The sequence below is a fragment of the Sceloporus occidentalis genome, unplaced genomic scaffold (assembly GCF_023333645.1).
Source record: "Sceloporus occidentalis isolate IW3139 unplaced genomic scaffold, rSceOcc1.0.p SCAF_4, whole genome shotgun sequence".
Classification (NCBI taxonomy): Eukaryota; Metazoa; Chordata; class Lepidosauria; order Squamata; family Phrynosomatidae; genus Sceloporus; species Sceloporus occidentalis.
Window position 1 is genome coordinate 187,325,666 of NW_028316984.1, and position 27,560 is coordinate 187,353,225.

General features: G+C 42.6%; 1 protein-coding gene across 11 annotated transcripts in view; it reads right to left on the reverse strand.

Annotated features, from left to right (window-relative positions):
* PPP1R13B (protein phosphatase 1 regulatory subunit 13B) overlaps nt 1-27,560 on the reverse strand; it is a 97,072-nt gene that overhangs the window by 16,370 nt on the left and 53,142 nt on the right. For 5 of the 11 annotated variants that reach the window (XM_089522633.1, XM_089522629.1, XM_089522638.1 and 2 more), the window contains 7 exons: nt 21,392-21,493; nt 18,312-18,486; nt 16,520-16,716; nt 8,605-8,769; nt 7,767-7,947; nt 6,869-7,021; nt 488-586 (listed from right to left, as the gene is read on the reverse strand). In XM_089522633.1, the coding sequence (XP_089378759.1) occupies nt 488-586; nt 6,869-7,021; nt 7,767-7,947; nt 8,605-8,769; nt 16,520-16,716; nt 18,312-18,486; nt 21,392-21,493 (1,072 nt within the window). The remainder of the gene's footprint in view (nt 1-487; nt 587-6,868; nt 7,022-7,766; nt 7,948-8,604; nt 8,770-16,519; nt 16,717-18,311; nt 18,487-21,391; nt 21,494-27,560) is intronic. The other 6 variants (XM_089522640.1, XM_089522631.1, XM_089522630.1 and 3 more) reach the window with 5 other exon arrangements.

Consider the following 27,560-nt stretch of genomic DNA (forward strand, 5'->3'; position numbering starts at 1 on the left):
AAAACGCAGGATCTCAAGTCCCGTTGTCCTAATGGCAACACGGCAGCATGAGCATACCACCATTGGGGACAATGGGGCTTGCTATCCATGGATGCTTAAATCCACAGATGGCAAGCCTGTGGATAGTGAGGCCCCACTGTACACTTAATTATATCTAGTTTCAGGGTTGTTGTTTTTTTGTAATTTTATAGAATGTGTATTTGTGTGTACATGTGTGTAGGCACAGTTCTGAAAACAATTATAAATGGTCTTCAAGTTTAATAAAATCTCCCTTAGAAAGACTAATCTTTCAATAACGTGCACTAAGCCGTAGGATAGGATTATAATGAAATCAGAATACATTAAAATTAATATTAAACATTCCATGTCAAATTTTAGCTGGATTCTATAGATTTATTGGGTTGAAACATGATTAATTTAGAATAGATTAATTTGTGATTGCTGATTGGTGAAGTAAATAATTCATGCTGATATTTTTGTAACATACAGTTCAGAAACTGTTTTTTGTTTCCTGAATGCCATGAAGAGCTGCGTTCAAGTCCAACATCGAGATCTGATACTGTCCATGACCTTCTTTTACCATCATCTGGGATAGTACAAAGGATCAGAAAGTCAAGTGAAATTTTCCATTCTTCCCATCTTAGCCCCATCTTAACTTTGTGCCTAGCTATAAGTACAGTATACTAAAGCTGAATTCGAAATAGATGCCACCAAAAGCACCCCTATCCAGCAAATGCCCCCCAAATTCAGAAATAAATTTCCAAACAAGGATCTGCTGTTCAGATGGTTCCTTGAACTACCAAAAATTATCTTTCTGGATGAAAGGGCTGTTCATAAATTCTCAAAATAAATACAAACAAATAATAGATAAGATTTATTTTTGGACCACTCATCTAAAAGATTCAATTTGAACCTCTAGCTCACAAAACAGTGCAGAAAAGCTTCATATTCCAGTTTCAGTACTGGAAATATATTCAGTTTAGTACCAGGACAATACAATCTACTTCTTTCACAACCCAGTATGTTCAAACAGTTTCTGGCATCACAATCTCAATTTCTGTATATTCAAAACTGACCTCCCTTTCACATTACCCATTAAGACTCAGCCTTACATTAATTAAATCCCTGCAGATCCACCCAAGCTGCTGACTTTCTTGTGATTGTTACCGTATATACTCAACTATAAATCGAGGGCAGGTTTTGGGGCCAAAATTATGGATTTTGCCATGACCCATGGATAAAATCAAGGGTAAAACTTGGAGGCTCCTTCAGTGTGTGCATGTGTGCACACTCACCCATGAGGCTTTCTGCTTCAGCGTTTCAGCCTTCACTCCTGAGACAGCAAGGCATGCGGGTGGGAGAGGGACTCTTAAACAGCACTCAGTCACCCAGGACTCTTTCTGCTTGGCCCAAGAGAGAAAGAAATTGCTCTCCTGACTGCATGGGGAAATCTGAAAGAGCTGCTATCACATTACCATACTGATCCATAAATAAGTCAACCTAGGATTTTGGAGTCATTTTTGGGGCATACATTTTTTGACTTATAGACGAGTATATACAGTAACTGTCGTCAAAGTGACTTTGACTTATGACAGTTTTATGAATGAGAGACCTTCAAGTCACCCCATCATCAACAGCCCTACTCAGGTCTTGCAAACTCAGGGCAGTGATTCCCTTGATAGAATCAATCCATCTATAATCTTCCTTTTTTTTTCTTACTGCTTTCTACTTTGTCAAGCATGATTAACTTTTCTAATGAGTCATGTCTTCTCAATCCTAAGCACCCTAAAGACACCAGATCCTGTCTGATCTTGAAAGCTAAGCAAGGTCAACCCTTGTTAGTACTTAGATGGGAGATCACCAACAAACACCAGGAGCTCAAGGCTGTATTTCAAAGGAAGGAACTGGCAAAACCACCTCTGAGAATACTTGCCTAAGAAAACCCTATGAAATTTATGGAGTCAATCCCTGCTGACTTTCCCATGGACTGAAGGAGGAGGGGGGAGGTTGGGCGGGAGTTAGTATTTAGTATATTTGGAGAGGGTATGTTTCTAGGATGAAGGACCATCGCCTCCCCAAAATAGTATTCTACGGTGAACTCGCCACGGGTCAGCGTAAGAGGGGCGCCCCAAAGAAGAGATACAAGGACTCCCTGAAACAACATCTCAGGCTTGGCCAGAGAGATCACCAACAATGGTCCTCCCTGGCCTCGCATCGGGAGGCATGAAGATGCACTATCCATGACGCTGCAGCCATCTTCGAAAGCTCACACCGAACGAGCCTCGAAGAGAAACGACAACGCAGAAAGAACCGCAACCTGGAAACATCACCCAAGGAGACTTTCTGCTGTGCTTTCTGCAACCGGACCTGTTTATCCCGAATTGGCCTTTTTAGTCACTAACGCACTTGTACAAAGCGCGGGATGAGTCCTTCCTGAATCTTCGTTCGCGAAGCAAAGCCAGAGAGATGTATTTATTTCTTTGTTGTATTTTGTTTGTTGTTGTTTGTGTTTCTTTTTTCTTTTCTGTAATATTGAATTACCAATAAAATATTTTTTAATCTTACACACAAAATTCATGGGGTAACTATAGGTTGACAGGTGACGTGAAGGCACGCGCGCACGCACACACACACACTGACATGTCTTCTTATGATATGTCCAAAGTATGACAGTCCCAGCTTAATCATCTTGGCTTCTAGGGAGAGACCAGGCTTGATTTGCTCTAGGACCCATTTATTGGTCTTTTTGGCAGCCCAGGGTATCTGCAGACATCTCCTATCTGCTTTCTTCATTGTCCAGCTTTCACCACCATAAATAAAAATTGGAAACACAATGGCATGGACACTCCTGACCTTGGTATGCAATGACATATCTTTGTACAGGAGGATCTTGTCTAATTCCTTCTTAGCTGCTCTTCCAAGTCCTAGTCCTCATCTGATTTCTTGACCCGTCTCCATTTTGAATAATGTCATGCTTTCAAGAAGTGCACAATCACACCACCATGGAAAAGTAGTGGATGCTACTGAGTGGTCAGTTTGAATTTCCTTCACTGATTATTGCTCAGCCCTCAAGCGGTTGGCAAAAAGTCAAAACAATACTAAGCCACACTATGGAGTCACTAGTTGGCCCTGCCTCTCCATCAGCCCTGTAAGATGTGCTGTCTGAATTATTATTAGGATCTTAATTTTATTTTATTTATATGTTTCAAAACTTTTCACTGTTTGGTTCCTGAATAAATGTACTGTACTTGAAAATCAAATATGGTGTAGGTTTTTTGCCCAATCTGAGGGCTAGCATCACTCATATGCTGGACTGTCCAGCCAACAATCTGATCTGCTTTTAAGGAGTTCATAGGATGCTCTAGAAAAGGAGTCTTTCTCCATATATAAAAGCCTGAGTTCCCATCTGACCAAGTTACTAGTTATTAATCAGTTTTTTAAAAAGGTTACCAATGATACCAGTGTAGTATCCTACATCTGAAATATAAAGATAAGTAGTCTTGTAGTCTCTTCTCCATTGTACTTTGGGAGAAACTTAATTAACACTTGTTATAGCTTTCTTTAAAAAGCAAACTGTGAAAGACCAAAGGCTCCCAGTAACCGCTGCATCTCATAACAGACCTTCACCAAACAACTGCCCTCCAGATACGCTCGATTTCCACATACTCCAGTCAGAAAGGGTAGGTTAGGGGTGATGAAAATTTAATTTATAACATTCATAGGATATTAGTCTGGGGAAGACTAGGATGGCCAAAATACACAAGTCTGAAACCTGCATGACTACCCTGCATAACAGGGATTTTAAATGCAAAACTTAAAAACTGGCCAGCAGACAAAGAAGTCAGCTCAAAAGTAACCATTTAACGCACCTATTTTACAAGCGAAGAGCACCTATAAAATGTTCTGGGAAATAAGTGACCAAGAAGTATACATCTATAGGGAACCAGGAAGCTTTTCCATTCTATCGCAAATTTTCAAGAGATCTACAGTTGGCCCTCCGTTTTCGTGGGGATCCGTTCTGGACTCCCCCTCCGCAAAAACAGAGGCTCATGCATATAGGGTGCACACCATTGAAAATAGTGGAGGTCGCCCCTCCGCAGGTATTCAAGGTCACGGATCTCAGATCTGTGAGTTAGGAGAGGCAACTGTACTAGTAAATCCAAATTTATCTTCTGTCTAAATGAAGTTTAGGGTTTTATTATTATTTTTGGCTTTGGAGCAGAGACAGATTGTAAGACAGTAATAGTTATGAATAGGTTCACAGACTTTATGTAACCTCTTCAAGTGAGCTAGTGAGCACTGAAAAGTTAACAGTAACAAAACCAGTTATCCTTCTAATTATGGTATTTAAACATACTGTGCCACAAACACAGCTCAGAAAACAAAACATTTTCTTTTTTTCTGGTAAGACAACACCTGAAAAGGAGGACAACTCTCTGAATAATTGACATGTTAAGGAATCTATATTTTAAAACAATTATTGCTTTTCACAATTTTTTTTTATAAAATATACAAATTTTATATGTTGGAGTATAGCTTCTTTTCTGACTTCTTTGCCTATCTGTGCATCTTGTTTCCATAATTTTTAAACAGACAAGAATCCAGTATTACACAAAGCATCTATTAGAGGCAAGACAGGTGAGTTTACTCTCTTGGTAGTGTTAGGTGCAAAGAGAAAAGAAGACTTTATTCTGAAAACAAGCTTCTGAGACAAGATTTATATCAGCCAGGATTCAAGGAGTATGTCTGAAAGGTTTGTTTCCACCCACTCTAAATGACAGGTAGAACCACAGATACACAGACACACATACATGGTCTAAATTTCATATCATAAAGTGTTTTTCAAAGATCCTGTAACAGGCAGTTACTTGCAACATGGGAACCTGCTGTTCAAGAGACAAAACCAAAAGCACCTTGCACACATACAATTTTTGCAAAGCTCTTGGGAGACAGAGTGGTATTATAACAATTCATTTTATTCCTGTTTCTGAAAAACTGTCTCATTAAGCTGTCAAATTTCAACCATTTGGGAAGCAATCTCAGGATCAGACATTATAGCAGTTTGAAGAGGCCAAGAACTGTGGTCAGACAGTAAGTAGATTTGAGGCCTTGGTGTCCATTTTGAAAGGGAAACTACAGCAGGAAAATAGGGCAAAATAAATAAATGCACTTGTCTTTCTGAAACCATATTCAGATCCGGTGATCTGTTTAACAACAGTATGTCCGACTAGATATTCTTTTACAACCATCTATCAAATTGCAATCTGTACTTTTTACAGGAATCTAAAATTTGATTTCACCAGTGTTATTAAACAGGATTGTCAGCTTACAATCTGTTAAAAATGTTAAAAACTTAAACTGAATTTCCATTTCCTGTTGGAAAAAAGGATGGATGAGAGGCTAACGATGGATATCATAATCAGTGATTACTCAGAATTAATTTTTAATATGTTTCACTGGCCTTACTATCTACCCATTTGGTTCAGGACCACAGCAGTAGAGTGCAGTCCTATTCAGGTGTATGCAGAAGTAAGCCAACTATGTTTAGTGAGAATTAACTTCTAAATAATTGGGCACAGGACAGCAGTCTAAACATGTGAGGAACTGTTGTTGTTATTGTTGGTGTGTGCCTTCAGTCCTTTCTGACTTGTGGCAACCTTAAGATGAACCTATCATGTGGTCTTCTTGGCAAGATTCCCTCAGAAGTGGTTCTGCCTTTGCTCTCCTCTGAAGCTGAGAGAGTGTGACTTGCCTAAGATTACACTTGTGCATAATTCATCTAAGTATACGAGTAAATCAACTTTAAAAAGTTACAAATTGCCCACCGTATATACCCGACTATAAGTCCAGAAATTTACGCCCCAAAATTGACCCTAAAATTTTGGGTAGTCAGTACATCAGTAGTGCTTAGAAAGGTCCTAAAGCAAGCAAACCTGATACACCAATCTCCATTGAAGAACAATTCCTTCCCCTTCCAGTCTGTGTTGCAAGCCATTGCTTCCTATCAGAAAACCTCCCTATTTAAATCTACTTGCTTCTCTCTCTGCTTCATTTTAGAAGCCCTGGCTTCCTATGGTAAAACTCCGCATTTAAATCCACTTGCTTCTCTCTCTGATCTGTTTTGCAAGACCTGGCTTCCTACGGGGAAAAAACATTTAAATCCACTTGCTTCTTTCTCTAGTCCCTTTTGCAAGATCTGACTTCCTATCAAAAAACCTCTCCATTTAAAACCACTTGCTTCTGTCTCCAGTCCCTTTTGCAAGACCTTGCTTCCTATGGAAACAACTCTCTATTTAAATCCACTTGCTTCCTTTCTCAATCCAATGTTAAAAACTCTCCTCCAGCACCTGGGAACCGGTTGGGAGAGGTCCAGAGAAGGAGAAGGAGAGATGAAAGTGGTATTTCCCCCTTTCCACCATTCATATAGCCCCCTAAGTTTTACTGTCTACTTATCCACAGGTCACATCCAGGATTTGAACCTGAAACTTTCCCTCGACTTATACATAGTCGACTTGTACATGAGTATATATGGTACTTCAAAATGTATACGATGTTGTACATTAATTATGTGCACAACCTAGTGACCTTCTATATTCAACCCTACCACACTATTCCACTTTTTCAAATATGTGAAGGTTTATAAAATAAACTGTTTACTGGCTGAAATCTCAAAAAAGTCATATACACTTTCTCCTCACACACACATGCACAGACAAACACACACTCTCTCACACTGCTCTACAATATGCAGTAGAACATGACAGAATTTCTAAAAATCCCTGTTTAATATGTATCTGTGTGCCAGAGCTCAGATGACCATATTAAATATGGGATTTCTTAGCTTGCCAAAGATCTTCTATGGACTCACAGTTCAGGATCTCAGAAAGAGCAGATGCTGAATGGATGATATTGTGAGCAGCAGATTGGAGAGAGGGAGGTGACAGAATAGGATCCACTATAATGTCTAAATCAGAAATCTTCCAGGGAGCTGGAGATTTTTTCAAACACCCATAGTCTGTATCTATAGAAGATGACCAGATCCAGTCACACAGAAAAAGAAAAAAGGAGAAAATAGGATGTGGGGGAAAAGTTACAACATAAATAACAAAAAACAGATTAAAATGCAAAAGATAACAGGAACATAAGGGGTAAGATAAATGACACAGTAAGAAAGAGACCTCACATTGCCTTATACTGGAGCTAGACAGAAACTCTTGACAAGTAAGGTTTTGAAGGGAAAAGGTCAGATTTTTAAAAGATTGTGTTATTATTATATCTAGGACTACATCTCATATAGCACTGAAGTTAACTAGGTGCTAAAGTATTTGGAGAAAGTTTCTGTTATGAACAGAATGGCTAAGTCCCAAATGTTCATTTTAAAAGATATACTATGCAAGAAAAAACACCAAGGTACAGAAACAGTTTACATAAATGCACATGAAGATGCATGTTAAACTGTTTTTACATATTCAGCCACAAAGCAGGCATTAGAACTGTTCCTATCAATTCCTGCAATTCTACATATAGTTTTAATTAAAAGTTCATATATGGCTGTGCTACATATCTGGCAACTCCATAGAGATATCTGATATAAAATGAAGAAAAGACAAAGATACCCAACTTGCATTTCTGCCAGTTGTCAGAATGAGAAATAAAATAAGGATGTACCCAATTAATTCTCATTTGATAGAAGAGATTGAAAACCACTTGCAAGGGACAACTTCCACTTCAAAAAACAATAGTATGTGTTATGGAGAATTGCCTACCAGATTTAGATCTTCCATGAGTTGCACTGGTTGTAATGGTGAGAGACTGTGGTTTCACTGGGTCAACAGGCACACTGTAACTGCTGGAACTAGGAACTTGAATGTAGGGGCCTACAGCTGCAACTCTGCCTGAAGCATTCATTGATGACTGAGGTGAAGATGTTCCATTTATTCGATTTAACTAAAAAATGACAAATCAAAGATGTGTTAGTATCTGGATATCTATGGATAATTGTGTCTAAGGGTAACACAATTATGTAATACATACAGTGTTCCTCAATGAAGCGCAAAACTGGTTAGTTCTCTCCTGCCCTCCCCTTCCTGTACCCTTTTTGAGCATTTTATGTTTCTAGATGTGTCCTTTTCAGACAATGCTTCTGAAAGTCACACTTCTCTTTTATGACCCCATTCCCAACTACTGTGATGTGTTAACTGCCAGACAGTATGAATTTTAATGAGTGTTCGTTCTATTTCAGAAAGTACATTCCCAAATACTTATTTCCCCTTATTTGTTCTATATAAAAGAATGGCAGCCAGCATTACAGGAAATTCACAAGCTTTCTAGTAAATCGAGGCAGTTTCTATTTCTAACATAATTCAACAGTGTCAGTAAAAATCAACTCACCCTTTTGCTATACTCAGTCTGGCCCTTAACAATATTTCTGTGCAAGAACTAATGTTTTAGCATTACATTGCAACTCAGAAGACAGATAAGTTTAAGAGACATAAATATTTGCAATTATTAACATTCTAGGGCAGATGGAAGTGGAAGATTTATGAAGTGTTATGGGCTTTGTAGAAATCACTGAAATGTGGCCCTTTTAATAGTTTATCTTACAGGGATGTTTTCTTTTTGACGTGCCTCAACTTTTTTCTTGTACAGGCGTTCACGTAGCTCATTGATACGCTTATCCATCATGGCTACTTCCATGTTACGCTTGTTCAACAACTCTTTCTGTTGCTGAAGCTTGGTGTTCTGCTCCTGGTTAAGCCTGTTACGAATCTACAAAACATACAGAGGTTATCATTCAGAGTTTGCATCATTTCAAATTTTATTTTTAAAGGTGAAACATCTTAGACTATGTGGATAAGATCCAAAAGCAAATTTAGGCACATCTAGAGGTACTCCATGGCTTTCTCTTTGTTTTAATTTTAAGTGCAGGCTCTTCTGCTGTTGCTTCCAACTGGCTTTTTAAACACAGTAGTTTGGTGGGAGGAATATATTCTTAAAGGTTCTTTGGGAAAAAATTTGTACACCTTCAGAGATTCAATGTTTAAAAGGACCTAACGATGTTACCTGTTACTCTGATCATCACTTGTTATTCTTACTGCAGTTCAGAAAGAAAGTCATTAGATTATGTTTAACTAACATTTCCTAACATTTCCTTAACTGTTAGGGCTGAAAAATACACAAAAGTGTTCTATAGGTCTCTCATCTCTAATTATCATAATCCTCAATTAACTACCCTCGTTAGACTCTCTGCAGTGTCACTTGCACAGGCACAACATACCAGGCCACACAGCTGCTTTGGGTAAGCAGTAAGCACACAGAAGCTGTCACTCACTCATTTCCTCTTTGTTCCTCATCACCTCTTCTATACACAATTGCTCTAAATCTCATATCAAAAGCCCTCCCTTCAGCCACCATCTTGAGGGGAGAGAGGCAGGCAAGCTCCAACTGCCTACCTGAAGAAGAAAAGCCCTCCCTTCAGCCACCATCTTGAGGGGAGAGAGGCAGGCAAGCTCCAACTGCCTACCTGAAGAAGAAAAGCCCTCCCTTCAGCCACCATCTTGAGGGGAGAGAGGCAGGCAAGCTCCAACTGCCTGCCTGAAGAAGAAAAGCCCTCCCTTCAGCCACCACCTTGAGGGGAGAGAGGCAGGCAAGCTCCAACTGCCTGCCTGTGCGAAGAAAAGCCCTCCCTTCAGCCACCATCTTGGGGGGAGGGAGGCAGGCTAGCTCCAACTGCCTGCCTGAAGAAGAAAAGCCGTCCCTTCAGCCACCATCTTGAGGGGAGAGAGGCAGGCAAGCTCCAACTGCCTGCCTGAAGAAGAAAAGCCCTCCCTTCAGCCACCATCTTGAGGGGAGAGAGGCAGGCTAGCTCCAACTGCCTGCCTGAAGAATAAAAGCCCTCCCTTCAGCCACCATCTTGAGGGGAGAGAGGCAGGCAAGCTCCAACTGCCTGCCTGTGCGAAGAAAAGCCCTCCCTTCAGCCACCATCTTGAGGGGAGAAAGGCAGGCTAGCTCCAACTGCCTGCCTGAAGAAGAAAAGCCCTCCCTTCAGCCACCATCTTGAGGGGAGAGAGGCAGGCAAGCTCCAACTGCCTGCCTGGAAGAAGAAAAGCCCTCCCTTCAGCCACCATCTTGAGGGGAGAGAGGCAGGCTAGCTCCAACTGCCTGCCTGAAGAATAAAAGCCCTCCCTTCAGCCACCATCTTGAGGGGAGAGAGGCAGGCAAGCTCCAACTGCCTGCCTGTGCGAAGAAAAGCCCTCCCTTCAGCCACCATCTTGAGGGGAGAAAGGCAGGCTAGCTCCAACTGCCTGCCTGAAGAAGAAAAGCCCTCCCTTCAGCCACCATCTTGAGGGGAGAGAGGCAGGCAAGCTCCAACTGCCTGCCTGGAAGAAGAAAAGCCCTCCCTTCAGCCACCATCTTGAGGGGAGAGAGGCAGGCTAGCTCCAACTGCCTGCCTGTGCGAAGAAAAGCCCTCCCTTCAGCCACCATCTTGGGGGGAGAGAGGCAGGCTAGCTCCAACTGCCTGCCTGTGCGAAGAAAAGCCCTCCCTTCAGCCATCTTGAGGGGAGAGAGGCAGGCTAGCTCCAACTGCCTGCCTGAAGAAGAAAAGCCCTCCCTTCAGCCACCATCTTGAGGGGAGAGAGGCAGGCTAGCTCCAACTGACTGCCTGAAGAAGAAAAGCCCTCCCTTCAGCCACCATCTTGGGGGGAGAGAGGCAGGCAAGCTCCAACTGCCTGCCTGTGCGAAGAAAAGCCCTCCCTTCAGCCACCATCTTGAGGGGAGAGAGGCAGGCTAGCTCCAACTGCCTGCCTGGAAGAAGAAAAGCCCTCCCTTCAGCCTCCATCTTGTGTGGAGAGAGGCAGGCTAGCTCCAACTGCCTGCCTGTACGAAGAAAAGCCCTCCCTTCAGCCACCATCTTGAGGGGAGAGAGGCAGGCTAGCTCCAACTGCCTGCCTGTACGAAGAAAAGCCCTCCCTTCAGCCACCATCTTGAGGGGAGAGAGGCAGGCTAGCTCCAACTGACTGCCTGAAGAAGAAAAGCCCTCCCTTCAGCCACCATCTTGAGGGGAGAGAGGCAGGCTAGCTCCAACTGACTGCCTGAAGAAGAAAAGCCCTCCCTTCAGCCACCATCTTGGGGGGAGAGAGGCAGGCAAGCTCCAACTGCCTGCCTGTGCGAAGAAAAGCCCTCCCTTCAGCCACCATCTTGAGGGGAGAGAGGCAGGCTAGCTCCAACTGCCTGCCTGGAAGAAGAAAAGCCCTCCCTTCAGCCTCCATCTTGTGTGGAGAGAGGCAGGCTAGCTCCAACTGCCTGCCTGTACGAAGAAAAGCCCTCCCTTCAGCCACCATCTTGAGGGGAGAGAGGCAGGCTAGCTCCAACTGCCTGCCTGTACGAAGAAAAGCCCTCCCTTCAGCCACCATCTTGAGGGGAGAGGCAGGCTAGCTCCAACTGACTGCCTGAAGAAGAAAAGCCCTCCCTTCAGCCACCATCTTGAGGGGAGAGAGGCAGGCTAGCTCCAACTGACTGCCTGAAGAAGAAAAGCCCTCCCTTCAGCCACCATCTTGGGGGGAGAGAGGCAGGCAAGCTCCAACTGCCTGCCTGTGCGAAGAAAAGCCCTCCCTTCAGCCACCATCTTGGGGGGAGGGAGGCAGGCTAGCTCCAACTGCCTGCCTGAAGAAGAAAAGCCGTCCCTTCAGCCACCATCTTGAGGGGAGAGAGGCAGGCAAGCTCCAACTGCCTGCCTGAAGAAGAAAAGCCCTCCCTTCAGCCACCATCTTGAGGGGAGAGAGGCAGGCTAGCTCCAACTGCCTGCCTGAAGAATAAAAGCCCTCCCTTCAGCCACCATCTTGAGGGGAGAGAGGCAGGCTAGCTCCAACTGCCTGCCTGTGCGAAGAAAAGCCCTCCCTTCAGCCACCATCTTGTGGGGAGAGAGGCAGGCTAGCTCCAACTGCCTGCCTGTGCGTAGAAAAGCCCTCCCTTCAGCCATCTTGAGGGGAGAGAGGCAGGCTAGCTCCAACTGACTGCCTGAAGAAGAAAAGCCCTCCCTTCAGCCACCATCTTGAGGGGAGAGAGGCAGGCTAGCTCCAACTGCCTGCCTGTGCGAAGAAAAGCCCTCCCTTCAGCCACCATCTTGGGGGGAGAGAGGCAGGCTAGCTCCAACTGCCTGCCTGAAGAAGAAAAGCCCTCCCTTCAGCCACCATCTTGAGGGGAGAGAGGCAGGCTAGCTCCAACTGACTGCCTGAAGAAGAAAAGCCCTCCCTTCAGCCACCATCTTGGGGGGAGAGAGGCAGGCAAGCTCCAACTGCCTGCCTGTGCGAAGAAAAGCCCTCCCTTCAGCCACCATCTTGAGGGGAGAGAGGCAGGCTAGCTCCAACTGCCTGCCTGGAAGAAGAAAAGCCCTCCCTTCAGCCTCCATCTTGTGTGGAGAGAGGCAGGCTAGCTCCAACTGCCTGCCTGTACGAAGAAAAGCCCTCCCTTCAGCCACCATCTTGAGGGGAGAGAGGCAGGCTAGCTCCAACTGCCTGCCTGTACGAAGAAAAGCCCTCCCTTCAGCCACCATCTTGAGGGGAGAGAGGCAGGCTAGCTCCAACTGACTGCCTGAAGAAGAAAAGCCCTCCCTTCAGCCACCATCTTGAGGGGAGAGAGGCAGGCTAGCTCCAACTGACTGCCTGAAGAAGAAAAGCCCTCCCTTCAGCCACCATCTTGGGGGGAGAGAGGCAGGCAAGCTCCAACTGCCTGCCTGTGCGAAGAAAAGCCCTCCCTTCAGCCACCATCTTGAGGGGAGAGAGGCAGGCTAGCTCCAACTGCCTGCCTGGAAGAAGAAAAGCCCTCCCTTCAGCCTCCATCTTGTGTGGAGAGAGGCAGGCTAGCTCCAACTGCCTGCCTGTACGAAGAAAAGCCCTCCCTTCAGCCACCATCTTGAGGGGAGAGAGGCAGGCTAGCTCCAACTGCCTGCCTGTACGAAGAAAAGCCCTCCCTTCAGCCACCATCTTGAGGGGAGAGAGGCAGGCAAGCTCCAACTGCCTGCCTGAAGAAGAAAAGCCCTCCCTTCAGCCACCATCTTGGGGGGAGAGAGGCAGGCTAGCTCCAACTGCCTGCCTGAAGAAGAAAAGCCCTCCCTTCAGCCACCATCTTGCGGGGAGAGAGGCAGGCTAGCTCCAACTGACTGCCTGAAGAAGAAAAGCCCTCCCTTCAGCCACCATCTTGCGGGGAGAGAGGCAGGCAAGCTCCAACTGCCTGCCTGTGCGAAGAAAAGCCCTCCCTTCAGCCACCATCTTGGGGGGAGAGGCAGGCAAGCTCCAACTGCCTGCCTGTGCGAAGAAAAGCCCTCCCTTCAGCCACCATCTTGAGGGGAGAGAGGCAGGCTAGCTCCAACTGCCTGCCTGAAGAAGAAAAGCCCTCCCTTCAGCCACCATCTTGCGGGGAGAGAGGCAGGCTAGCTCCAACTGCCTGCCTGAAGAAGAAAAGCCCTCCCTTCAGCCACCATCTTGGGGGGAGAGAGGCAGGCTAGCTCCAACTGCCTGCCTGAAGAAGAAAAGCCCTCCCTTCAGCCACCATCTTGCGGGGAGAGAGGCAGGCTAGCTCCAACTGACTGCCTGAAGAAGAAAAGCCCTCCCTTCAGCCACCATCTTGAGGGGAGAGAGGCAGGCTAGCTCCAACTGACTGCCTGAAGAAGAAAAGCCCTCCCTTCAGCCACCATCTTGGGGGGAGAGAGGCAGGCAAGCTCCAACTGCCTGCCTGTGCGAAGAAAAGCCCTCCCTTCAGCCACCATCTTGAGGGGAGAGAGGCAGGCTAGCTCCAACTGCCTGCCTGGAAGAAGAAAAGCCCTCCCTTCAGCCTCCATCTTGTGTGGAGAGAGGCAGGCTAGCTCCAACTGCCTGCCTGTACGAAGAAAAGCCCTCCCTTCAGCCACCATCTTGAGGGGAGAGAGGCAGGCTAGCTCCAACTGCCTGCCTGTACGAAGAAAAGCCCTCCCTTCAGCCACCATCTTGAGGGGAGAGAGGCAGGCAAGCTCCAACTGCCTGCCTGAAGAAGAAAAGCCCTCCCTTCAGCCACCATCTTGGGGGGAGAGAGGCAGGCTAGCTCCAACTGCCTGCCTGAAGAAGAAAAGCCCTCCCTTCAGCCACCATCTTGCGGGGAGAGAGGCAGGCTAGCTCCAACTGACTGCCTGAAGAAGAAAAGCCCTCCCTTCAGCCACCATCTTGCGGGGAGAGAGGCAGGCAAGCTCCAACTGCCTGCCTGTGCGAAGAAAAGCCCTCCCTTCAGCCACCATCTTGGGGGGAGAGGCAGGCAAGCTCCAACTGCCTGCCTGTGCGAAGAAAAGCCCTCCCTTCAGCCACCATCTTGAGGGGAGAGAGGCAGGCTAGCTCCAACTGCCTGCCTGAAGAAGAAAAGCCCTCCCTTCAGCCACCATCTTGCGGGGAGAGAGGCAGGCTAGCTCCAACTGCCTGCCTGAAGAAGAAAAGCCCTCCCTTCAGCCACCATCTTGGGGGGAGAGAGGCAGGCTAGCTCCAACTGCCTGCCTGAAGAAGAAAAGCCCTCCCTTCAGCCACCATCTTGCGGGGAGAGAGGCAGGCTAGCTCCAACTGCCTGCCTGAAGAAGAAAAGCCCTCCCTTCAGCCACCATCTTGAGGGGAGAGAGGCAGGCTAGCTCCAACTACCTGCCTGAAGAAGAAAAGCCCTCCCTTCAGCCACCATCTTGAGGGGAGAAAGGCAGGCTAGCTCCAACTGCCTGCCTGAAGAAGAAAAGCCCTCCCTTCAGCCACCATCTTGGGGGGAGAGAGGCAGGCTAGCTCCAACTGCCTGCCTGAAGAAGAAAAGCCCTCCCTTCAGCCACCATCTTGCGGGGAGAGAGGCAGGCTAGCTCCAACTGCCTGCCTGAAGAAGAAAAGCCCTCCCTTCAGGCACCATCTTGGGGGGAGAGAGGCAGGCTAGCTCCAACTGCCTGCCTGAAGAAGAAAAGCCCTCCCTTCAGCCACCATCTTGGGGGGAGAGAGGCCTGTTATGTTTGTTTGTTTGTTTTACTTTGTATTGTACTTCCTGTTGTACACCGCTTTGATCTACTTTGGAAAAGCGGTATATAAATAAATATTATTATTATTATTATTATTATTATTATTATACCCGAGATGGGCTCAGATGTGCAAAGAAATACCTCCTCCTGCTCTGAACTCTCTTTCATATCTCAACATCAATCTACCCAGTCCTAGTGTGTAACACTATTTGGAGCCACTGGCCTGGCAAGGCATTCCCCCCTTGCAATATACTCACATTGCCATCAGCAGGATTCTGTTCTTTTCACTGGGCAGAATTGGAAAAATTAGTTGTTTTTCTTAATTCCAACTACTCTGAGTCTCTAGCACAGCTCATGTTTTAATGTGTCTCCCCTGGTTCCCTTATTCCTTGCTAGCTACACAATATCCATGTGAACCTTCCTCCTCTTCTATTAGATCAGAACACACCAAGTACCAAATTACAGGAGCACACTCCCTTAGTTACACTGAAAACCTATCAATTATAACCCTGACTGTCATAGATAAAATAAATAAATAAAACCATTCCAGCTTCTACAGCAAAACATAACTAGTTACAGAAGTAACAAGTGACTTCCAAGCTCAAGACAGTTATTTGGAGCCAAACCAATGCAATTTAGTATATACCCAATGCCTAGTTAGAAGTAAGCCCAATTTATTTCAGCTATATCTACATCTAAGGAAGTGAGTTCAGGTCAGAACTTAAATCTATATACTTGCTGTGTCTCACTGGTGTGCCTTCAAGTCATTTCCAAATTACGCATCCCTAAAGCTAATCTATCACAAAGTTTTCTTGGCAAGATTTGTTCAGAGGGAGTCTGCCATCTTTTCCCAAACCAGCAGGCCTACCCCATTTCAGAAGGAAAGTAGGCCTCACATAAACTGGTCGTCATTCCTTCCTCAATTTGTGCTAAGCCTGAGTAGACTGGCAACAAAGGTCAACCTCCATCTTACACAAGGCTTAGACAGCTGAAGGAAGTTCATGATATACCAGATCTTTTGCAACTGCTGTTGGGCCTTTTTACTTTTCTCTTGGTGTGGTTATCCACAGCCAAAATTGTGCAGGGACATAGTGTACTACAACCTTCCTTTCTACCTCTGCTGTAAGACCTTTGAAGGCATGACGATATTAACTTTCATCCTCTTAAGACCTGCTAGCATGCACATTAAAATATCAAAACGGTTTCACTCACGTGCATTACTAATTATAATACATCTCACACCTGCACAGCTGTGTTCCACTAAGCCCAACACTGCCCATTAGGCATATATGGTGTTCCATGATCGGCCTGCTTTTAATGGTCTTGCTGGGACTGTAATAACAGAACAGGGTGCCAAGTATGTAACAAGCTACAGTAAATTTATTTATTCTGATAGAACCTAAACATTTTGTCCCAGAGAAATTACTGAGTCTTGGGAAAATAAAATTAAGTCGAAAAAACCTTCAGTTTTGTTAATATGCTCCAAGTAAAAAACATGCCTTCATTACTTACCTGCAACTCTTGGTACAACTTTTTTAATTCTACAGCTGCAGGCCCAGTCATCTGCCCATTGTAAGACTGGAAACCATTCAACTTCCCCTTCCTCAGGTCCTCAAGCTGCTGAGTAAGCTGATCCACTTTTAATACTGCAGCTTGGAGTTCTTGTTGTTTTTCCTGGAACATGGCACTGATGTGTTCAATTTCAGTAGCTGCAATTAAAATACAACAGGAAAAGGAATACACCTATCAGTTGGTATGAGAGGTAATAAGCCAGTTGTGGGGGAATCTTCTGTTGGCTCAATAGTAAAACTGGATTTAGAATAGTCCTCTCTTCAATAGCAGTCCCATCATGGTGCAGTTATGCTTTTAGATAATCTCTACTGGTATCTTTTTAGAAACCTAGATGCACAGCAAGATCAGGTTGAAATTTGATCAATAATGGGCGATGAGGCATTTAACCTTTCTGGGAGAGAAGCAATGGAATCTAAGATAAAAGCTGGCAAGACAAAAGGTAACACCACCAGGGAGGCCACTTTAAGCCTGGAAGCTGTATCTCCAACCATCAACAATAGTATTTTCTTCCTGCAAAACTTGAATAGTATAAGAGCGAAATAACTGGGAGCATAGAGATCAGAAAGAAAGAGCTGTGACTAGGGTAAAGTTCTGTCTGGTGCCACCTAAATTTGGATTTGGATTACATGCTCCTCAGTTTAGGGTCTCTGAAATCACTTCATGAAGGTTGCAATGAAGCAGGCAGAAGAAACTGATCTACTGATCAGATGTAGCATAAGCCAAATGTAGGAGCTAATACTGAATACACATACAGTATTCCCATGGACATGTGCTCTGAGGTCTGAGGTTGCACAATCTCTGGTTCCCTGTTAGAATACTTAGGACATCACAAACTTGCCATGAGCCTTCTTGTTCCTGTAATATTGGAAGTTTGGGCCAATTAATTTCTGTTCCATACTACAATCCATAATTATACAAGCAACTCACATTAAAAGGAGGCATACATGCAAGACTGTGGGAAAAAACTGAAATGGCATCTAATAATGGCACTATTAAAAGAAAGTGTTCCTTTCCTGTTCATGCACCTAGCTTACTATGTAGCAATCTGGGAATCCCTTTACCACATTTAAAGGGCTCTTGATCATTTGCTAATACAACTGTAAATAAATCCCTAAACACACAAATACAGGATAATTTTTCCATTCTAAAATTGGAATAAAGTTTCAGAATGTTAATATTTTTATTATTTCACTATTTCATATCATATTGTACCTAAATGAAGTCAGCTATAGCCATGTCTTAGCCAAACATGTCCCCACAATACCTGAAGAAAATGTTAGTGTGATCTAGACCAGTGCATCTTACGCTATTTGATGTGGGGGACCAGAAGGGATTTTTACCTCAGAGTGCAAGCGACTGGCAACATATTTGTGTCCATTGACTACAGTTGTTTCTTTTTCTCATAGAAACACACCACAGACCAGCAGCCAATAGTTTGTGGACTGGCACTAGGCCACAGGCCACCTCTTTGATTAGCAGTGAACTGGACTATAAAACTGCAATTCTTGCTTCAGCATAGTAGCTGGAAAAATGCAGCCACAACTGAGGAAATGACTTCCAGATGAGTCCATGTTCAGAATGGCTCACATTAACGTTTCCCCATACAAACGAATACTGTAGGAGCAGCTCAAGCACAGAAGTATGTTACTAAGTGGCCTGGCTTTGAATCATCTGCTGGACCAAGGAGCTCAAGTGACAGAAGTTAAAAGAAAGGTGAAGGAACTACCCATACACAAATTGCCGTTCATAATCTTGCTGTAATCCACCTGCCCTCTCATGGCACGTATTTTTTTCAGCTTTGCCTCCTGAGTCTCCACTCGCTCTTTAAGTTTCTGAAGTTTTTCACTCTCAGACACAGACTGCTGCTGACGGCGTTCTTGTTGCTTGAGATAACGTAAACGTTGTTCCTACCAAAACAAGCAGAACATGTAATCATGTTGTCTTATTTTAGAAGAGCATTATCAATCACAAGCCTGTTTACCAGAAGTAAGAAAAAATTAACTAAGCCAGCCTTTAAACTAGGTAATGGTTTTATTTGTCCACTTAATCTAAGTCTAGAAACAAATATGATTAACAATAACATTAAATTAATTTTTAAAAGCTTCTGTTATGTAAGAGGTACCTAGATTTGACTAGGTTGCATCCTCCAAAAGATAGCAAACATTTCATGTGAAACCAGATCAAATCTCTCATGTACACTTTTAAAAGTCCAAGTGAAACATTCATTCCAACACATCTGTGAAGTTTCCTGAAACTTGTATTTCCTCCTTCTCAAACATGCTTCCTCCTACAGCAAAATAGGTTCCAACCCTCCATTACACAATTTCCCAAAGGAAACAATGGCAAGCAGAGGACTACAAACAGGCAGATAAGGAGATCAGGATCAAGATAAATGCCACTTCTTTAGAATGAACAAATACAGGAAATGCTTCCTTTTTCTCCTGAGATTTTTTTTTGCACAAAACAACAAATATAACTTAAAAACTATCCAATTCAATTCTGTAGAAACTGAGTTCAGTACAATTCAACGTAGTACAAAGGAAACTATACGTCCACACAACACATATTTACATTGTGGAATTAGCTATCACAAGAAGTGGTAATAGCTGCCAAATTGGACAACTTTCAAAGGGGACTGGACAAGTTTATGCATGCTTCTATTAGTTGCTAGTATTTCTGATGGATATATCCGTGCAACTGGCCCATGAGAGGCCTGTTTCTAGGCATCCATGAACAACTGAGCTATTGTGAGGAAGGTGAAGATGTAAAGGCAGAAGTAAAATAAGAGGAGGAGGAAGAGGTCAGCAACAGTATGAATAGAATCCTGGACTAAAGGTAATTAGCTTACTCCAGCATCATTCTTATCTTTGTATTTTTACTTCTGATCCTTAAATCAACACAAAAATACTATTTGGGACAGATGGTAAATTCCATGAGAACATATGAATGAAATTGCCAGATCAGACCAAAGACCTACCTACTCTAGTATTCTGTTCTTATAAGGCCAACCACACACCTACAGGAAAGCCTATGAGCAAGAGACTTAGGTACAACTGCATTTTCTCAAATCTCCCAGTAAAAGTATCAAAAACAATATATTTCTAATACTGGAGAATATATATAAATTATGATTAAATGCCATCAATAGCCCTAAACATTTATTTTAGCCTCCTTTTAAAGCCATCCAAGTTCCTGGCCATCACTAGAATCATAGAATCGTAGAGTTGGAAGAGACCACAAGGGCCATCCAGTCCAACCCCCTGCCATGCTGGAAATTACAATCAAAGCATCCCCGACAGATGGCCATCCAGCCTCCGTTTCAAGACCTCCAAGGAGGGAGACTCCACTACACTCCAAGGGAGTGTCTTCCACTGTCGAACAGCCCTTATTGTCAGGAAGTTCCTCCTAATGTTGTTAGCTTTGGCCCAGTTTTCTAGTCTGTTCAGGTCATTTTGAATCTTGATCCTGTCCTCTGGGGTATTAGCAACTCCTCCTAATTTGGTGTCATCTGCAAATTTGATAAGTATGCCCCCAATTTTGTCCTCCAAGTCATTAATAAAGATGTTGAATAGCACTGGGCCCAGGACAGACCCCTGTGGGACCCCACTATATCTTTTGGAAGCAAATTCTACAATTTAACAAGCATTAAATGAAGAAGTACTTCCTTTTATCTATCTTGACTCTCCATCTGCTTAGCTTCACTGGGTGACTTTGCCTATGTTCTAATATTATGAGAGATCCACTTTCCCCATACATAGTTTTATCATGTCCTCCCTTACTTGCCCTTTTTAAAAGTAGAAAACCCCCAAACCTTGTAAGCTCTCTATACAGGAGAATCACTCCAACATCTTGATCATTTTCATTTCCCATGTATGTGCATTTTACACCTGAACATTCTTTTTGAGGTGTTGTAACCAGAACTGTACATATTAGAGATGTGCATAAAGCCATTAGAATACTGGGCAGTTTTATTTTCAATTCCTTTCCTAATTAAGAATTTGTCTTTTTCACAGCAATTGTACACCAGGTTGATATTTCCATCAAGCTACTCCTTATAAACTCAAGATCCGTTTCCTGGTCAATCATTCCAACTCACATTCCACACCAGCTAATATGTGAAACTGGGGATGGCGGGTGGGGATTGTTTCAAAGTACATAATTTACACTTGGTAACAGCCAAACGCATTTGCCATTTTAATGCCCAGCCTAGAAACATCCTTGTGCAGCTGTGACTCCTCAAATATTAATAGGTGGGAATATCAATAGGTGGAACCTATTGATAGCAATAACGCCCGGGTCACTTAAGTGTAATGTGAACTGAGATCAGTTATCTAGCTTATACAGCTGGGGCAATCCAGTCCCACAGAACACTATAAACCCTAGTGCAGGACCCAAAACTAGCTTGCATGTTTCAGCTGTATTGAATTGCCGCCTCAGCATAAATATCTGGATGTTTGGCTACACTGATGCAACATCACAAAACATGGTATTCCACTGATGTGAATGCATTTACAATCACAGCTATTTTTAAAAAATAAACTGATTGTAATAAGCTAACACTGAATCTCTATTGACCACAGCATTTAAAACACAAAGGAAAAGGGAACGGACTGAATCTGTTTCCAGCTTTGTGTCCACTGATACAAGTCTAGAGCAACAGAGACTCATAGACAGAATACATTCATTGCCTACACAGGATTAATATCAGTTCTCAAGTCTAAAATTTTCCATATTGCTGGGATTTAAAGCCTACTGTGAAGTTAACACATTTTCAGTTCTTTCCTCCCTCTTGTTACTAGAAGTACAGTTTACCTTGGCAACCAACATTTGCTGCTGATTTTCAATTTGTTGCTGTTGCCTGGCAGCCATATCTTGAAGTTCTGAAAGTGTGAGTTCAACACGTGGATTCCCAACCTGTACAGAATTAAAAAAGAGAAACATTATATACACTATGAATGTAGATTTTTACCTCCTACATTTTAGATAGCACAGCTGATTATGTTTCATAAAAAAAAATTCTTACTAAAACCTGGAACATTACATAATTTTCCCCACTTGCATGTCTCTCTCCCTCCACTCCCTTTCCCCATCACACAGACAAACACACTTTTACAGCAACTCCCAAAGTGACTGCAATACTGCAAGAAAAAGCCAGTGGCTGTGGCACATAAAATCATGAACACATGTAGCACTGATGAATGTTTTCAATCTATAGTTTAGATATGTGGGAAACACTTGGTTTACAGTTTACAGTTCAACTATATGCAATTAACCCACTGCAAATTAACCAAAAATCATTCCACGTGGGTTAAATTTTGTTTTTTTATTACTAAGAATGAACATTTTTCATTGTTACCTTAACCCAGAAACTAGAGTTTAGCAGGAATATATTACAAATAATGTTGTTCGTAACTATTTTTTTTAATGTGAATGTAGCAAAGATACATTAAAAGCAATCTAACAAGTAAGAACAAAGTTACTTTGATGGTATAATGGCTAACATTTTCTAGCCCTTTTAAGTGCATTTTGAAGAGGTATTTGTGCAGGAAATTATGAATTTTATGCCATCCTCTTATCACATGGGGTTCCCCCCTCCTCAAAAACTAACAGAAAGAAATGAAATAGTATAACAATTCTATAATGAATTAACCTTTTTCATCAGTAAGGAGTAACTGGATTGGCTTACTGAGTCCCCGCTTTGAGGGAAAGGGTATGAATGAATCAATACACAATAACACAATTTATTTTCTAAACACTAATGTAACAGAACAAATTACCTGTGAAAAGTAAGTTTCCAAGATCTGACATAAACTCAGAACACAGTATCAAAATGAGATTTTTAAAAATCTTTTTTGTAATAAACATCAGCCAAAAGTTTAAAGATCTTAATAGTTTTAACAGGAGACACTTTTACACAAACAGTTCTCATTATCAAAGATGATTAGCTGCAATTGTCTAATAAAGTAAACCTATACATGGCCCATGCAAAAGGAAGCTGTGAGGTCAACCGAACTTAAAAGCATGCACAGGTCTGCAGTCCAAAGTGAGAACCCTACTGTAGGTACCCCATCTCCAATCAGTTCTGAAAGACCTCTAGGCCTACTTAAGTTTCTACATTGGGGTGGGCAACTGTCAAGAGGTTAGTTAAGTGGTCTCACTGGTCCCCTATGAGATCTTGGAGGGCCACATCCTGCTGCCAGCCCCATACCAAACAACAACAACAACAACAAAACCACTTCTACCCCAAGAAGAAAGAAATCTGGGGGCCATTTTATCCACATTTTGGAGGGCACTGTGTCATTTCAGGACCAGGAGAGGCCTTTCTTTCAACAGGAAGTGACTCCTTGGAAGACTGGGGGGGGGGGGGGCTGATGATGCAGTCAGTAAACAGTAAATGAAATGATTATTACTAATAACTGTTTAAAATTAAACATACAAAAAAGGTTTAAAAACTTGCCTTTCATGGCAGATAAGTTTTAAATGCCCTCCCAGGCATCTATATAGCAAACACTGTGGTGTATAGCACATTAACTACTTTGTTCATTAACTGATAAGCATTTTTTAAGTATACTTTAAGTATACTTTTGAATTTGAATTTATCACTGTATCAGACCTGTTCCTTACTTAAATCTCCCTGACCCAAGTAAAAAGATTTGACAATTCTTTGGATATCATCCAAGTAATCCTCCTGATTTTTTTTAATGTCAGTTTCTCAGAAATCAATTGATAAATATTTATTTTTGTGTGTCTTCCATTCTTTTACTAAAACTATTTATTGTTGTCAACTCCAAATTGCTATTTCTTAATCATTTTCAGGTCCTTTTCACTTAACATTACGTACCAGGACCTCATGTATTATTCTGAGAGCAGTGAACAAGCAGTTTTTCAGGAAACTTTCCAACAACTCCAACCACGCTAAAATTCATGACAGATGCATAATGGCTTAGGTGTCCTTGGTGAATGTTAAGTATGAAATTGTCTTCACAAAGGTATTAATAAAAATTGGTGTTATGCGCCCCCCCCCCCCCCGAAGCAAGAAGGTCTCGTGCAGCACTCCCCCCACCATTTCTGCCATTATATGAGTTCAAACATGATCCTAAGACTAAGGAATCACAGGAATTCCCTAAGGCAGCACACATTACAGGGTTTTTTAGAAGATTCACTCTGCCAAGAAAGTACAATTTACCTGTGAAAACTAACTTGTTGGACCAAAGTGATGGAGGCAAGGAAAAGGAGCTGGCAGAAGGAGCCACTGAACAGGGACTGAGCATTCAGTCAGGTCTTATCTACTGAATCCAGGCTCTGCTCTTCACTCTCTTTGGGACACTGTGTCTTCATGACATTAGTGAACTGATATGAAATGCTTTCTTTCTTGTTACTTATTTTATGTGCTAACTTTCTCCCAACATGGGGCCCAAGGTGGCTTACAAAAGTTTAAAAAATAAATTAGCTTTAAAAAGACATAAAAACCTAACAATAAAAGTTAAGATATAATTCAAAAAATCATTGCGTTTAAACAAATAATTCTAAAAAGCATAAAATCATTTAAAAGCATAAAGAATTTTTAAAGAGCAGATTATGCCCCATCAAAATCTTGAGGGGGAGAGACGAGGCCTGGCCTGGAAAGACTAAGAGCCCTCCTCCCGACCACCATCTTGAGGGGGAGAGAGGCCTTGCAATTTTTTGTATTGCACACCGCTATGATCATTGCGGAATAGCGGTCTATAAATAAAACTTATTATTATTATTATTATTATTATTATTATTATTATTATTATTAAAAGGCTGTTTTAAATGTTTGCCTGAGTTCAACTCTGCTCTTTACTGTTTTGCCATTTACTCCAAGAGCAAACAAGTGGACAAAACAGTCCTCTGAACCCTGGCTCAGGATGGAAGAATACATAATACAAGGAGTCCCTGGTGATCGAGTCATAAAGACAAGGAAAAATGACTGTCACAAAGAAAAAAAATGTAATTAAACAGTGACAATATGAACACTTCAAAAAATGTAATTGTTTTGAATAGTATTAAGTAGTCACACATTTAATTCTTAAATGTACGTTTTTTCTCTCCTAACGGATTATTTCCTCTTTACGTGAACAATTCAGTCTTTCTGTAAGAAAGATTCAATAGACAGTGCCTTTTGTTGTTGTTCCTAGAATTCACTTTAAAAGACAGAGAAATTCTCACTGTTGACGGACAAGCTTCCTCAAGTGGGAATCTCATATTGATCTGGTTATGTCAGACAGCCACTGTGGCTTTCACAAATTATGTCTCGGCTAATGTTAATGGCCTTGCAAGCTATTGGATACACTGTGCTACTGAGCCAACAGAATTTTAATTTCAAATATGACAGCAAGAGGCCAAAGTACATCTTGCTGTCATAGAAAAAAGTATAGATCATTTGTAGATTATTCTTTCCTTCATCCCTGCCTAGTTTGTAATTTATGAGGGAATGTGCATGGATCTGTCCTTTTCTAAAAGAGAATGAAGATGCGTGAAAGCTCTGGTTTGGAAAGTGAGATACTTCTATCTAAATTCTTGAACATCTTTATGGAGGGTGGGAGCAATATTCATATGTACATGGTAGAACAAAAATAATAACATGGATATAGACTATATATATATATATATATATATATATATATATATATATAGTGTCTAGATCAAGGGAAGTAATAGTGCCACTCTATTCTGCTTTGGTCAGGCCCCACCAGGAATATTGTGTCCAGTTCTGGGTGCCACAATTCAAAAGGACACTGAGAAACTGGAGCGTGTCCAAAGGAGGGCGACTAAAATGGTGAAGTGTCTGGAAACCATGCCCTATGAGGAACGACTTAGGGAACTGGGGATGTTTAGCCTGGAGAAAAGAAGGTTAAGAGGTGATATGATAGCCCTGTTTAAATATTTGAAAGGAAGTCAGGTTGAGGAGGGAGCTAGCTTGTTTTCTACTGCTCCAGAGAACAGGACCCGGAAGAATGGATGCAAGCTACAGGAAAAGGCATTCCACCTCAACATCAGGAGGAGCTGAACACACTCCCTCGGAGAGTGGTGGAGTCTCCCTCCTTGGAGGTCTTTAAACAGAGGCTGGATGGCCATCTGTTAGGTATGCTTTGATTGTGAGTTCCTCATTTTGTGTAAAGAATATATATAGAATCATAGAATCATAGAGTTGGAAGAGACCACAAGGGCCATCCAGTCCAACCACCTGCCATGCAGGAAATCCAAGTCAAAGCATCCCCGACAGGGAGTTGGACTGGATGACCCTTGTGGTCTCTTCCAACTCTATGATTCTATCTACACTGCAGAATTAGGCCCACTTTAACTGCCATGGCTCAATGCTATAGAATTCTGGGATTTGTAGTCTTGTGAGATATTTAATTTCTGCAGCTATGGTGGCACAACAAACTACAGATCTCAGGATTCCATAGGATAGAGCCATAGCAGTTAGTCAAATTTCTTTAGTTCGCCACTGTGTCAGCAGCCACATAGTTCCTCTGATGTTGCTTTGTTTAAATTAAGGCCCTCCAGATGTTGTTGAGCCACAACCCAGAGATGCTCTAAACTGTATAGCCAGTAGTGAGGAATGGTGGGGGCTGCAATTAAACATCTGGAGAATCACACAGTTCCATTCCCTGGATAGATCAACTAAAAGTTGTTTTCTTGAGGAGGGAGCTAGCTTGTTTTCTGCTGCTCCAGAGAACAGGACCAGGAACAATGGATTCAAGCTGCAGGAAAAGAGATTCCACCTCAACATTAGGAAGAACTTTCTGACAGTAAGGGTTGTTTGACAGTGGAACACACTCCCTCAGAGTGTAGTGGAGTCTCCTTCCTTAGAGGTCTTTAAACAGAGGCTGGATGGCCATCTGTCGGGGATGCTTTGACTTGGATTTCCTGCATGGCAGGGGGTTGGACTGGATGGCCCTTGTGGTCTCTTCCGACTCTATGATTCTATGATTCTATATATATTCTTTGCACAAAATCAGTTACAGATTATATGAAAAATTGCCACTTTGATAAATTTAGGCAGATATCTTGCAATGAAATGCAAATTAATAATATATGCTTGTAGTGACATGCTCTTTACAATTTGATGGTAGACATCTTGTCATTAGAAATCTAGCTTAATGTTTAACTTATGAATAAAGAACATATCCCCATTTATTTATTTTTGTATCACTTTAAATTTATGCAAACTTTACACCATGCTTCTAATTATACATTAAACTTGTTTGAGTTCATTTATGTTTGAACGGTTATTGTTCTGAAAAGCAAAATCAAAGCATTTTTCAAATCTTACTCACAAAAATCAATATATTCTTTTATAAGATACCAAAGGAACAAATTGTTCACAGCAGGTTGTACTGACTACAAAAATCTGACATTCCCATTCCGCTACAGTGATCAAATTTGCTACTCTGTCCATGAGACTTAGATATCTTCAGGGTATTTTGCTTTACTTTGGTGGATATTGGTACTGTCTGAGGGCCAACTGAGTATTCAATATGCACAACCACATAACAGTCACAATGGGATACATTGGTAGAATTCCACCAAAAAGAGATACAGAAGAAGAGGCATCACATTATGTACATTTAAAACTAAGAAACTTGACTTTAAAATGTGCACTATTCTGTTTCAAAAAAGGTATATCAAGTGCCAAGCTAGTCTCAAATCTGTATCAAAGTACTTCATTTGGCAGGATCATAATACATCACATTATTCTATTTAACTGTACAGTGTAGTAAAACTAGCAATAAAATATTAATTACACACTGGATCTACACAGCATAGCATGGCAGTCTGAACTATGACTCTGGAGACCAGGGTTCAACTCTCCGCTCAGCCACAGAAACCCACTGGTTGACCTTGGGCACGTCACACCCTCTCAGCCTCAGAGGAAGGCAAATCTTGCCAAGAAACCCCCATAATGGGTTGGAAAGGAAGTGAAGGCACACAACAAGTTACTCTTGGAAAACTG